This window comes from Mastigoproctus giganteus, chromosome 10, assembly GCF_048544385.1.
Source record: "Mastigoproctus giganteus isolate SK-2022 chromosome 10, ASM4854438v1, whole genome shotgun sequence".
NCBI classification, from domain to species: Eukaryota; Metazoa; Arthropoda; class Arachnida; order Uropygi; family Thelyphonidae; genus Mastigoproctus; species Mastigoproctus giganteus.
This window is the reverse complement of record NC_143584.1, coordinates 93362956-93375339: the sequence shown is the minus strand read 5'-3', so window position 1 is coordinate 93375339 and position 12384 is coordinate 93362956. Positions and strand designations below refer to the sequence as shown.

General features: G+C 35.8%; 1 protein-coding gene across 1 annotated transcript in view; it reads right to left on the bottom strand.

The window, feature by feature from the left end:
* The window catches only part of E(bx) (nucleosome-remodeling factor subunit NURF301 E(bx)), a 693176-nt gene that overhangs the window by 147658 nt on the left and 533134 nt on the right, over positions 1-12384 (bottom strand). The window contains exon 21 of the mRNA XM_090382976.1: positions 9227-9452. Coding sequence (XP_090239102.1) covers positions 9227-9452 — 226 coding nt within the window. The remainder of the gene's footprint in view (positions 1-9226; positions 9453-12384) is intronic.

The following is a 12384-nucleotide window of genomic DNA, read 5'->3' as shown; positions in this document are numbered from 1 at the left end:
ACATTGAAACTTGTCCACAATTCTTGGACAACTTCATGTCTGACCGTATCGTAACTCCCAAGTCTCGTTCCTCCACTACTGACTTTAGTTCAACTCCACCAAGTGTATAAGTTATTTTGGGGTTGTTGTTCCTCAGGTGTAAGATCTTGCATTTTGCAGAATTAAAGCATAGCTGCCACTTTTCTGACCATCCCAGAAGTCTATCTAGGTCAACCTGAAGCAGTTCTGCTTGGCGGCAATCATTAATTACTCTACTGATCTTTACATCATCTGCAAGTTTAGACCTCACGCTCTCCATCCCTTCACAGATGTCATTTAAGATAATCAAAAACGACAGTGGTCCCAATACTGTTCCTTGGGGAAACCCCACTACTTATATTAACCCGATCTAAGGAATGACCATTTATCGCAACCCTCTGCCTGGTGCCCTCAAGCCATCGTGCTATCCATCTAAGGATTTTCCCTATGATTCCAGCCTCCAACTTATAAAGTAACCACTCATGTGGGACTGAGTCAAATGCTTTGCTGAAATTCAAATAAACAATGTTGAAATTATTCCCTAAATCCAGCTCACCTGTCAAAATGGCTAACCAGATTTATTAAACATGATTTTCCCTTTACAGAACCATGCTGTGTACCCTACAGAATTCCATTTCCATCTAAATCATCCCGAATTCCACCCTTGATCACTGCCTCCATGATTTTCCCTACTACTAGTTAGACTGACTGGACTGTAATGTCCCGTTACACTCCTGGAACTGCCTTTATGTTCCAATTTACACCAATCCAATGGAATCTCTCCTGTCCAGTGATGCTCTCATAAGTAGCCTTAATGGTTCAATGCACTCACTTGCCGCCTCCTTTAAGATTATAGGGTATATGCCATCAACCACAGGAGCCTTACTCACCTGTAGGCACAAAAGTTCTCATTAAATAATCATTTGAAATTTCAACATCATTAATTACATTTTTTTCAACTTCACTTGCATAATATCTCATTGACACAAAGGGTTTTTTTTTTTTAATGTAAATATTGATGCAAAGGAACTGTTGAGTTCATCTGCAACTTCAGCTATGTGTTCTAATACTATCCCACGTCCATTACATAAGGGTCCAATCTGATTGGTCCTTCTGTTCTTTGCATTTATATATGTGAAGAATTCCTTAACTGCACTGTTTGCTCTCTTCTTTATTCCTTATCCCCACTCTTTGCTCTCTCCCAGACTTAGTAAAGATACTATAGTGAAAATTATACTTCACTTAATAAAACATCTTTCGTCCTTCAGAAAATGATGAACATAATTCAACCATGGAAGACCAACATGGAACACAACATCAGTGTTCTACAAATTCTTTCCAAAATAAGAAATTGCCCGACTCCAATGAGATTTTAAAAGATGAACTTGAGTCAGAAATTAATGAAATACTTTTAACTATTTTTGATAGAAAAGTTCAAAGCCTAGAAAATATGGACTGAGATCGTCTACGATTATCTCAGTACAATAGTACCAGAATAGAATCCGAAAGTGCGTTTTCTGCCGCTAATCAAATACTGCATGTACCAAAATTAGATCCATTTTAAATGATCATACTATTGATTGCTTATGTTTCTTAAGAGCTCACTTTATTCAGACAGGTAGTGTGGATACTTAAACATAACTCAACTTTTCAGTAACAATATGTATTTTTTTGATTTTAGAATAACTGTATTTTAATGATTTTTTTTTTCAGAATATTTATTATTGCAATAAAAGTTTATTTAAAACATGAATAATTCAAGTAATTACAGTACTTGTTTTTTTCCTTACTTTATTGCACCTGATTGTCATCAAAATTTATTGAATAAAATGTTTGTTTTTGGAATACCGGTATTCCGGTTTCATAAATTAAAAACACCGAAATACTGGTATTAAGATTTTGACCGGTATTGTAAGATCTATTACATGTCATGGTCTGGAGGTCCCATATTAGGAAGGATTATGCTGGAATTGGTGCAGAGAAAGGCTTCAGTTCTACATGAGTGCAGAACTGAAACTATGCACCTGAGAAGTGATCTAATTGAGGTGTTTAAGGATTTGGATGGATAGCGCAAAATCAATGCTGATGGGATTCTTTCTCTTGCTCTCAGACTACACACGAGAGGATATAAATTTAAACTCCGGTAGGATGGCTGTAGAACAGATGTACAGAAGTCTGTCTTCAGTCAGTCGGTGGTTGAGTATTGAATAAACTTCCACCTGTTGTTGTTGTGGATGTGATATTTTGAATAAATTCAAGGAAGAACTAGACAAACTACTGGAGGGGATGGACAGATGATGTGGGAAGTTTTTTTTGTTTTTCTGGCTGACATTGAAGCTTGCTTTCTTGCATCATTTTCCACTACTAATACTAATATTTATTTGTAAATAAATGCAACGTTTATGGACTATAACAAAACAATGGTTTGGTCACGTGATTAATTTTCTTATATTATATGTGTTTCTGTTCAGCATAACAAGTGTCAGGGCTTATAAGCAGCAACACAGTGAGCATTTGAAGGAACAGGCTGTCTGTTTGTGATCTCTCAGCTGATAACAGGTTGTAGTTAGAATATGGCATCCTTACAAATAGCTAGAGTGGCTTTTATTTTAATGTGCCACATTGTGTGCATGTTGGGGGGGAGGGATGACATTAAATTTTTTTAGGCACAGAAACATGTATAGCATTTCTTTTTCTTAGCTGATTTAAAACCCTAAGAAATTAATTAATGGACATTTTAAGACTTTCATTAGCATCAATATTTTTTGAGTTCCTATTAAATGTAGTGTAGAAAGATTCCACATTTATAGAAACTATTCCAATACACTCCAGTTTAAATATTGAAAGTTAAAAAGATTTATTAAAAAATTAATGGAGGAAAGAATTGTCGAGAATGCACTGTAAGTTGAACATTAGCAAATGATACAGTAATACCATCCATACCTGATTGTTTGTACTGGGGAAGTAAAATCAGGTGAACATGGCAGAAATTTAACAGCACGGTAGGCCATTACATTATGATGAAAATGTTAGTGGTGCCCCAGGTAACTGAGAGAAAAATATTTTGCCTCCATACGTTAAATTTCTCATTTTCATACATCTTACAAAAGTTGGATAGAAAACATGTTTGGGACAAGTTAAGATTTTCTGCACCATTAATCCCCCCCCCCTCAAAAGAGATGTAGTCCTGAAATACATTTAGAAGCTGGGACATGCCACACACCACAATGTAAGTCCTGGAAAATTCACAGATTGTCCACAAGACTATGAATGTTTGGATTCTCTTTGGACCCATACACAGAATTATAGTAATTCACAGTACCTCTGAAGTTAAAGGCGGTTTCATCCAACCAGCAATTCATGTCCATAATCTACTCATCCTTTTAAACCTATCATAAAACTCCACTTATCAATCACGATCACCTTGATGGTTTTTGAAAAGTAGATCTCGGTATTCTGTGTACAAGTGCTCTTCTGCATCATCAACATTACCTTGTCATATTTTAGCAATCATATAAATATCTGTATTGCCATAGCAGAATTGTCTGCATTTGTTGAGATCCTATATCTTCCAAAAAAAACCCTTTATATGTTTTGTAGTACCATCCATAGCCGACAGGCCTAAACCACATCCACTCAAAGTGCATGCTTTGAGTGGATGTGGTTTGGGCCTGTGTAACTACTAAATACAGTATAATGTACTTGTATTCTTTCTATCTTGTGAAACTCCTCTGACCTTATATGGTTGTCGCAGAATACAAACAGAAAATTATTTATTTTATTTAAACTTACCATAATTCTTTAAACTGTTAGCCACGTACAAGGCTAATTTGCAAATAACTTCTCCACTTGTATGTACTTGCATGTCTCACACATTCTCAGATTTCCAGTAACCAAAACTGCCTTATACTGTTGAATGTGAAGAGAGTCTGCAATAATTTATGTTATGTTATGGTCTCACTAATGGTTACCATGCACATTCCGTAAAACTAATTCGATCTACTGACATTATGGTAAGGAAATATAGCATACATCTCCATACTATAATGTCATATTGGATTAAAAGGTTAATCATTTTTAAAAGTAATTTATGTTGTAACTTAAGTCTGTATCGGTGACAATACCCATTTCACTTAAGTAAAAATAAATGAATAATAAATAAAAATAAAAGGAGTACTAAGGAAGCATATATAGTATTGATATGATGTTATATATATTTATCTATTCAAGCTGGTACTTCCTAATTAAGGAGCTCCTTCCACTAATAAGAGGAAAAGAGCAGTAATTTTTTTATTTTTCCAACCATTACTTAAGTGGTTAAAATTAGCTAAACAAAGAAAATATCTTTTATATGCAGAAAGGAAAGAATATACTTTTCAGTACAGCAAAAAATATTATCTAAAGTAATTTTGAATACTATACTTTACTTACTTTTTTTTTTTTTTTAATTATACCTCAATTGCAAAGGGATGCAGTTGCTCTGCCCCTGAACTCAGGTGTTTTACATGGCAATGACTGGACTGATACTAATTGAGCCACTTGATATTTACAGACAACAGGTTTCGGGATTTGCACATTAAAAGTAACTAAACCCTAGACAAAGCCACTCTAGTGAATAAGGAATGAAATGGAAAGTGTCTGCAGTTCTGCCCAGACACAACTCCATGCAGAACATGATGAGAGCCTTGCAAATTGATTTGGCCCTGGAGAGACAAAAACTTTTTGGGTAAAATTTATCTCAGCATGGTTTGTGTTTGTTAACAGGAGAGATTGTTTTTAAAGGGGAGAAATACACTTAAACAGGAGGTGCAAGAATACCTACTGTTATCAAGGTGGGTCTTAAGCTAAGGGAGATACACAGACCAACAAATTTAACAGTAGCTGAAGGCAGAGGTAAAAGTGATACTTGCACTACTTCCATTAAAAGATGCAGCAGCGTGAAAAGCACGCTGTCAGGGATTTCAAGGCCTGCTGGGGATCCTCAGGAATGAGAAAAATATATGGGCTCTGTTAGAGTTACTAAGAGAAAAAAAACAGGTGCATGCATACTTGTGTGTACACTAATGCTAGGAGCACAGTAAATAAATTTGAAGCACTGGGCAACTGATCAAATGCAGATATATCAGAAATATGGTGACACTCAGATATAAGGGATGTAGAAAGGAGAGACAGGCCAGGAAGGATGGGGGAGGGGATTATGCTCACTGTTAAGAAGCACATAAAATCTAAAGTAGTACATCCAGTTGACGTGGAAGGTCAGTGCATTGTTGAGTCAGTTTAGTGTGACATAAACACTGAGAAAACAAAAAATGAGAACCTAATGACTTTGTAAGTATACTGAACAACTATACACACACACAGAATGGGCCAATAAATCTGAATATCTTATAATGAGGGACTTGAACTTTCCAGATACTGAGTGGGTTTGTGGGTTGGTCGATCACACAGTAGTAATGCATTTGTAGATTTACTGGATGCATGTTTTCCACACCAACATGTAAGAGAGGCAATGAGACAAAGCAATACTCTTGATCTGATTATCAGCAGTGATAACAGCACATTGATGTGGTATTTACTTAAACATGTAACCGGTCAAGGACAAAGTGAAGGGGTTTTGTTTTTATGAAGGTGACTATAGTGGCATCAGTCAGACAGCTTTTAAATTCTATCCAGTGCATCACTGATAATATCAATAACTGGAATGTAAATGGGAAGCATTCATGGACATTAATATAGAATGCTACTAGGCTTTTTATGCTAACTAAAAATACTGTTCAAGGCTTAGCCCTAATTGGATGTCATATGAACTGATGAGACTTGTGGCAGGGAAAAAAATGCATGGGATACATACATATTATCGGGCAAAACATTGTGCCTATAGAAGATATAAACTAGTTTGCAATAAAGGTGGTTGGGCAAACTAAGGCAGATTATGAGAAGTCTCTGGCAAAGAATGCAAAGAAAAGTAGCAAAGACTCCTATACTTATGTAGGCACGATGTTTTGCCCAATAATATGTATGTATCCCATGCATACATATTATGTCACAATCATATCAAATTTTAATAGGGTGCTTAATGATTTTGTGATAACTGAGAAATTGCTGAAGCTAAAAGTAAGGTACCTGGGATGTTATGTGTCCAATTTCATTAAGAGAAGCGGCAAAAGGCAAGCAAATCTTTAGCCATGATTATGAGAGCACCCTTGGATTCAGGGGAAGTCCCAATGGACTGAAGATGTGCAAATGTATCCCCAATTCACAAAGAGGGATCAAAGGTTGACATGAGTAATTACAGACCTGTTAGCTTGACTTCTGTTCCAAAGAAAATAATGGATTCACTAGCTAAAGCAGTGATTGGTAATGACATTGAATGGTAATCTAGACAGGAATATAATTATGCTGAGGTTAGCATAAATTTGTGAAGGGGCAGTCTTGTCAGACAAATCTGACTAGATACTATGATGTAGTAACAAAGGAACTAGATGCAAAAAATAATTTTGATATCATATATTTTGTAATTTCAGAAAAGCTGTTGATATTGTGGCGCATAAAAGACTGACATAAATTATGGCTGTGTGACATTAAGGGCAATTTATTGCTATGGAGAAATGGTTGGGTTTAGTGGAAGAAGACAGAGAATAGTTATCAATGACCCTGGTCTTCTTGGACTAATGCTATCAGTGGAGTTCCAGGGTACAGCTCTGGGCCCATTGTTGTTGTTTTCAATATTTATTAATGACACTTATAAATGCATATTAGGCTTAATGTCTATGTTTGCGGATGATATGAAGGGAAAGGGGAGGGTAGCTAACATGTTTGATAGAGAATATAGAACGATACATATAAACATTCAATGGTATCTTAACTACCCTAATGCATATAGGTGACCAATATACGAGTGGTGTAAAAGTAAATGTGCATGAAATGAACCGCTCAATTCTGTTAGTACACTGATTGAACTTTTGATTTATCGGCATCAACAATTCACTTTTGTTTATAGCTTGGCACACATTTTTATTTCTGTTTTGTTTGTTCTAGGTTAGTTTATGTACACAGAATAAACTTTTGATAAAATTTTGGGTTTTTTTTTTTTTTTATTTACAGCTCGGCCCAAAAGTAAGTGTTTTGCTTTTAATGACTCTCAGACTTTAACCTTTCAACCATTATTTATATATTTTTTGAGTGTTGAGCATTTTGCAATGCTATTATTTCTCAAAATTTCAAAAATTATGGCACATTGAATGGACCTCCCAAATATGGGTGGCATGGCAGCAAACGTGTCAATGAGAGTAATCATTATATGATATAGCAACAAGATCTAGAAAAATTAGGCAGATGGGTTGAGAAATGCTAGTTGAAGTTTAAATGCAAGGTACTTACATATGGGTAGTAGAGAATGAAAAAGACTTGAGAGTAATTGTGCAGTCAGATATGAAGTTCTCTGAGCAGTGCAGATGGGCTTCCAAGAATGCTCATGGAGTTTTGTCAATGATATACAGCAATTCTGCCTGTAGTGATTATCCCTTTTTACAAGAATGGTTAGGCCACATGATGAGTAACTGCATACAGGTATGGCAGCCTCATTTTAGGAAGATGTCAATTTGTTGGAAGGGGTGGAGAGAAAAGCAATGAGATTAGTGAGGAGGAACAAAAGGTGTTCTTACCAGGAAAGGCTTCGGTTTTGCAAGTTGCAGTGCCTGGAGATGCTGATGGAATATCCTTCTCCTTGCTCAGGCTACACATGGGGGCATATATTAAAACTGGAGAATGGTTGCAGGACAGATGTTTAGAAATTTTCCTTCAGCCAGCAGGATTGTTGCCACAGACTTCCATCTGGTGTTGTAGAAGTGGGTAGCTTTATTAAATTCAAAGAACTAGACAAATGGTTAGAGGGAATGGGCAAGTGATATGGGAAGTGTTAAATTTTTTTTTTTTTTTTTTTTTGCTGATGCTGTATAAGCTTGCATTATTTGCCACTTCTAATAGTAAAGTACTCTCCTTGAGTACTTTATTAGTAGTAATATACTAATAAATAAAATAAACTAATACCAAAGTCCTCTCCTTCAGTGCAATTTCTGGAAGCAATTCTGAAAGATAGTGGGGAGAGCACTGAGTCAATAATCTACTCTGCCACAAAAGCAACAGCCCGTAAATTTAGTTTTTTTTAGGAAAAGGAAAAAAAAAAAAAAAAAAAAAATCACACTCAGAGTCAGATGAGTAAGGGACATTGTGGTTAATGCATGTAAACACTATAAAAGTTCATTAAGCACAATGCAAAAGCATTGTGCTTAATGAACTTGTTGCATGAGAAATGAATGGTGTGCAGGTGAGTTGTTGTGCAACAACTTCCAATTTTTGATGCTCACAGTTCTAGGAAATTTTGATGAATTGCCTCTTGAAGCTAACAATACCTGTACAATATCTTTCCTTATTTATAATGGCAATTTCAGGAAAGAATTCTTAATGCACAATTCCATGACAACCTAAAAAACTTTTAATACAACTTTTCCTTTTGACCAGTCTTGCAGAATTTTTTTTCATTCATGGAGATGCAATGCTTTGCGGGTCATTCAGAAATGCCAATGGATTTTTATGAGATAACTTCAAATCATCTGCTCATTGCAGTAATAGTTGGTAAGCTTCCACCGCATTACATGGCAAGGAGCTGACGTCTGTTCATAGCTTAAAACTTCATAACAATTTTTGCAAGTTTATCAACAGTCACACAGCAGTTCAATGCATGAATTGTCCAGGTATTTCGATTTATTTGGGTGTATGAGAAGCTAAAGGTATACCAGTAAGGTCACTGTCCACTAAATTTTCTCTTCCCTCTTTGAATATATGATGATATTCAAATGTAATCGTGCAAGACTGAAAATCACTTTTATAAAGCTGATTTATCATTTCCAAATTTTACAATTTAAGAAATTATGACAAAATAAATACAATGAACATAACAATGAAACATACACTCAATCATTAACAATCTTCTACATCTGTAAAGATTCAGGTTGAAATTTGATATTGGGCAAAAGCAAATCTCAATGGTTTACTGCAGCACTGCACAGCCAGGCCGGGAGCTGCTTAACTGCATAATTTATTAATAAATTGTTATAAATATTAACAATATAATTTTAAAATGTAATTTTCAAAAATCAAACATGTTTCTTGTTTAGTATTAACACGCAGTGTTAAAGAAACAAATTACCTGAATTTCTATCTGAAGTTCTTTTTCCATCAAAGCTCTCTTTTTCATGATATCTCTTCGAAGGAATTCTGTATGCCTGTACAGCAATGTATGCAGTTTATTTGCATTAGCACGAACTCTACGTTCTTCTGCACTTTCTTTCTGCTTTTGCTTACGCTGATTATTACGTTCTTCTCTCTCAATTTTATCAACCATTCCTTTCAAAACTTGTTGAGTTACTGCTAATCTAAGAGTCAAAGAGGTAAAATGAAATTAACAATTTTAAAAATATTTTTAGGTATGAAAATTATAATTAAATGTTAAGAATAATGAAGAACTATGAATAAGGATAAATTACAATATCAACATAACCATTGGTTAAGATTTTCATTCTTAAATGAATTTAAACTGCTAACACAAAAGAAGGAAAAGAATCTAAATTCTAAATATGTCTAAATAAATGTTGGGAGGGGAGGATGGTATACCAGTGAAAGAGCTCACTAGTCCAGTGCAATTAGTCATTTGCAAATTCTATTTGTAAAAATGTCTCGAGGTTGTTTTCAATTACAGGTTGACCATCACTAATCTGGTTCCACCGCTAATTCGGACATAATTTCAGTGAATGTAATTTCAAATTTCCCGTGTCGGTGCACCGACCTGCCGCTACTGTTTTGGTGGCGTTGGTTGCAGCATCAGCTTTTGGTGCGAACTCGTAAACACTGGCAAGCCATTCCCACTGTTTTTTCTGCATTTATTATTATAACCTGCTCACATTTAGCCCTGGCCGTGGTTCCAATGCATAAAGGAAGTGCCTCTCGTGGTGTAAAGCGCAAACACTGTACATTGCTCATAACAGATAAAGTTGAACTTCTGAAAAAACTAGACGGCGGTGTGTCTGTGAGAAGTTTAACTCTGCTTAATTGTAAATTCCAGTAATTTCTCTCAGTTCCTCTTATCTTAATAATTTTCTTTTAGCCATTCCTTTTTAGATTTTTTATTTTTTTGCAGCACACTTATACAAACTTGCGGAAAAACATAACACAATATGATGGATAATACAGTGTGCTAACGAACTTGTTTTCACAAAATCTCTAACAACACTGACAAACTTATTGCGACATCTGAGAGTTTATTTTATCGCAATTAGTTTTATTGCAGCACTTGCCGCGGGTTTAATAAACAAATCACAAACGACCGTCATATGTATGCCGTAATAGCATTACACGTTTGTGGCTGAGAGGGCTTCTCAAGAAATAAAGTAACCAACATACATGCAACATAAGTATTTTTTTTTTTTTTACATTTTAAGCGAAAAAACGACAACACTGACATTACAATATTTATTTTAGAATTACTAATCAAATTATTTCCTAAATATTTTTTGGCCCCTGGGGAATTTTTTTCTTAAACTAGCTTGACAGTCAACGTGTTAAAGGTAGAAGGAGGTGGTTAGCTGTTGGATAAAATGTATGTGCTAAAATAACCACCGGTGATCTGGCAAACTCACTAATCCACCACCACACAGGTCCCAACGCTGCCGGATTAGTGATGGTCAACCTGTATATTCATGTTCATTATGTTCGGTGCTTGTAGAATAAGCCAAAAAAAAAATTCACACATCCATTCCCTCTAAAAGTCTGTCCAGTTCTTTCTTGAATTTATTTAAGCTATCAACTTCCACAACGACAGATGGAAGTTTGTTCTAGCAATCAACTACCTGCTGGCTTGAGTTTGAGTTTGAGTTTGATTTGGGTTTTATTGGCGCATTAGCAACTTAGGCTATAATGCGCCAAGACCACCCTGCTGGCTAAATGCATATTTCTGCTCATCTATTCTACAACTGTCTTTTCTCAATTTGAATTTATGGCCCCTCAGGTTTGTAATCTGAGCAAGCAGAACCTTAGCAGAATTCAGCCTGCTCAACCCATTCAAGGGTTGAGCACCTTGATCAGATCACCTTGTAGGTGCGTGGTCTCCAGATGCTGCAATTTGCAGAATTTAAATTTCTTGGTAAGAAAGGCTTATCCCTTTGTTCCCCTCACCAATCTTGTTGCCCTTATCTGTACATGCTCAAGCAACCCTACATCTTATCTAAAATGAGGCCTCCAGACCTGTATGCAGCAATCAGGTGTGGCCTGACCATTGCCTTACACAAAGGGATAATCACCTCCTTTTCCCTACTAGCAAAATTCCTGTATGTCATCGACAATACCCCAATTTGGATCTGGTTGGTTGTTGTTTTGGTGTTTATTGGTGCATTGACAATGGAGATCATAGTGCACCAGTTCATTTGTTATTTTATGTTCTTTGTATGCATATTCATTCTCTATATACATTCATTCTCTTGATAAAATGCATGGGAGTTAAATATCTTCTGTGATTATGTACACCATATCTTTATTTATAGTAGATGATAGATGTTGATTATCTGCATGAACCTGAAAATATCTGATACATGTTCCTTATCGCCTAGGATATCTTTGAGGGTGATGTTTTGATTTTCTTCATATAATGATGAGAAAATCTTTTGTCGAACATTTTCATAGGTTGGGCATTCTATCAGTATACGTTTGATTGTTTGGGTAGTATTGCATGTTTGGCATCTTGGAGGTTCTTCGGCACGTAGTACATAGCCATGTGTGATGTGTTTATGCCCAATTTATAGTCTGGTCAGAACGACTTCCTCTCTCCTTGATTTCCTTGTGCTCGTTTTCCAATGTTCAACTTTTGGCTTAAATTTCATATAATTTATTTGAAGTCTGTTTTTGCCAGAGTTCTTGCCATTGTGTTAAAGAGCGGTTTTGGATGATTGGTTTTTAGACCTTATATGGAACCGGGAAAGATTGTTTCTGTAGGTTAGTTGTTGATTTTGCAATTCTGTCAGCTTCTTCATTTCCTTTTATCCCTTCGTGTCCTGGTATACAGCAGAAATGTATTTCTTGTTTTTCTTTTGTTAAGTCTGTTAATATCTCTTTAATATGCACGAGAACTGGATGGGTTATATTATTTGTGGTTTGTATGGCTTGTACTGCACTTAATGAATCAGAGCATAGTACTGTTCTCAAATGATATGTGGTTCTGAAGTGCTCCAGGGCTATCTGAACTGCTACTAATTCTGCAGTGTAGACACTGCATTCTAGGGTAGTGTGTGTGTGTGTGTGTGGGAATACTGCTGATGC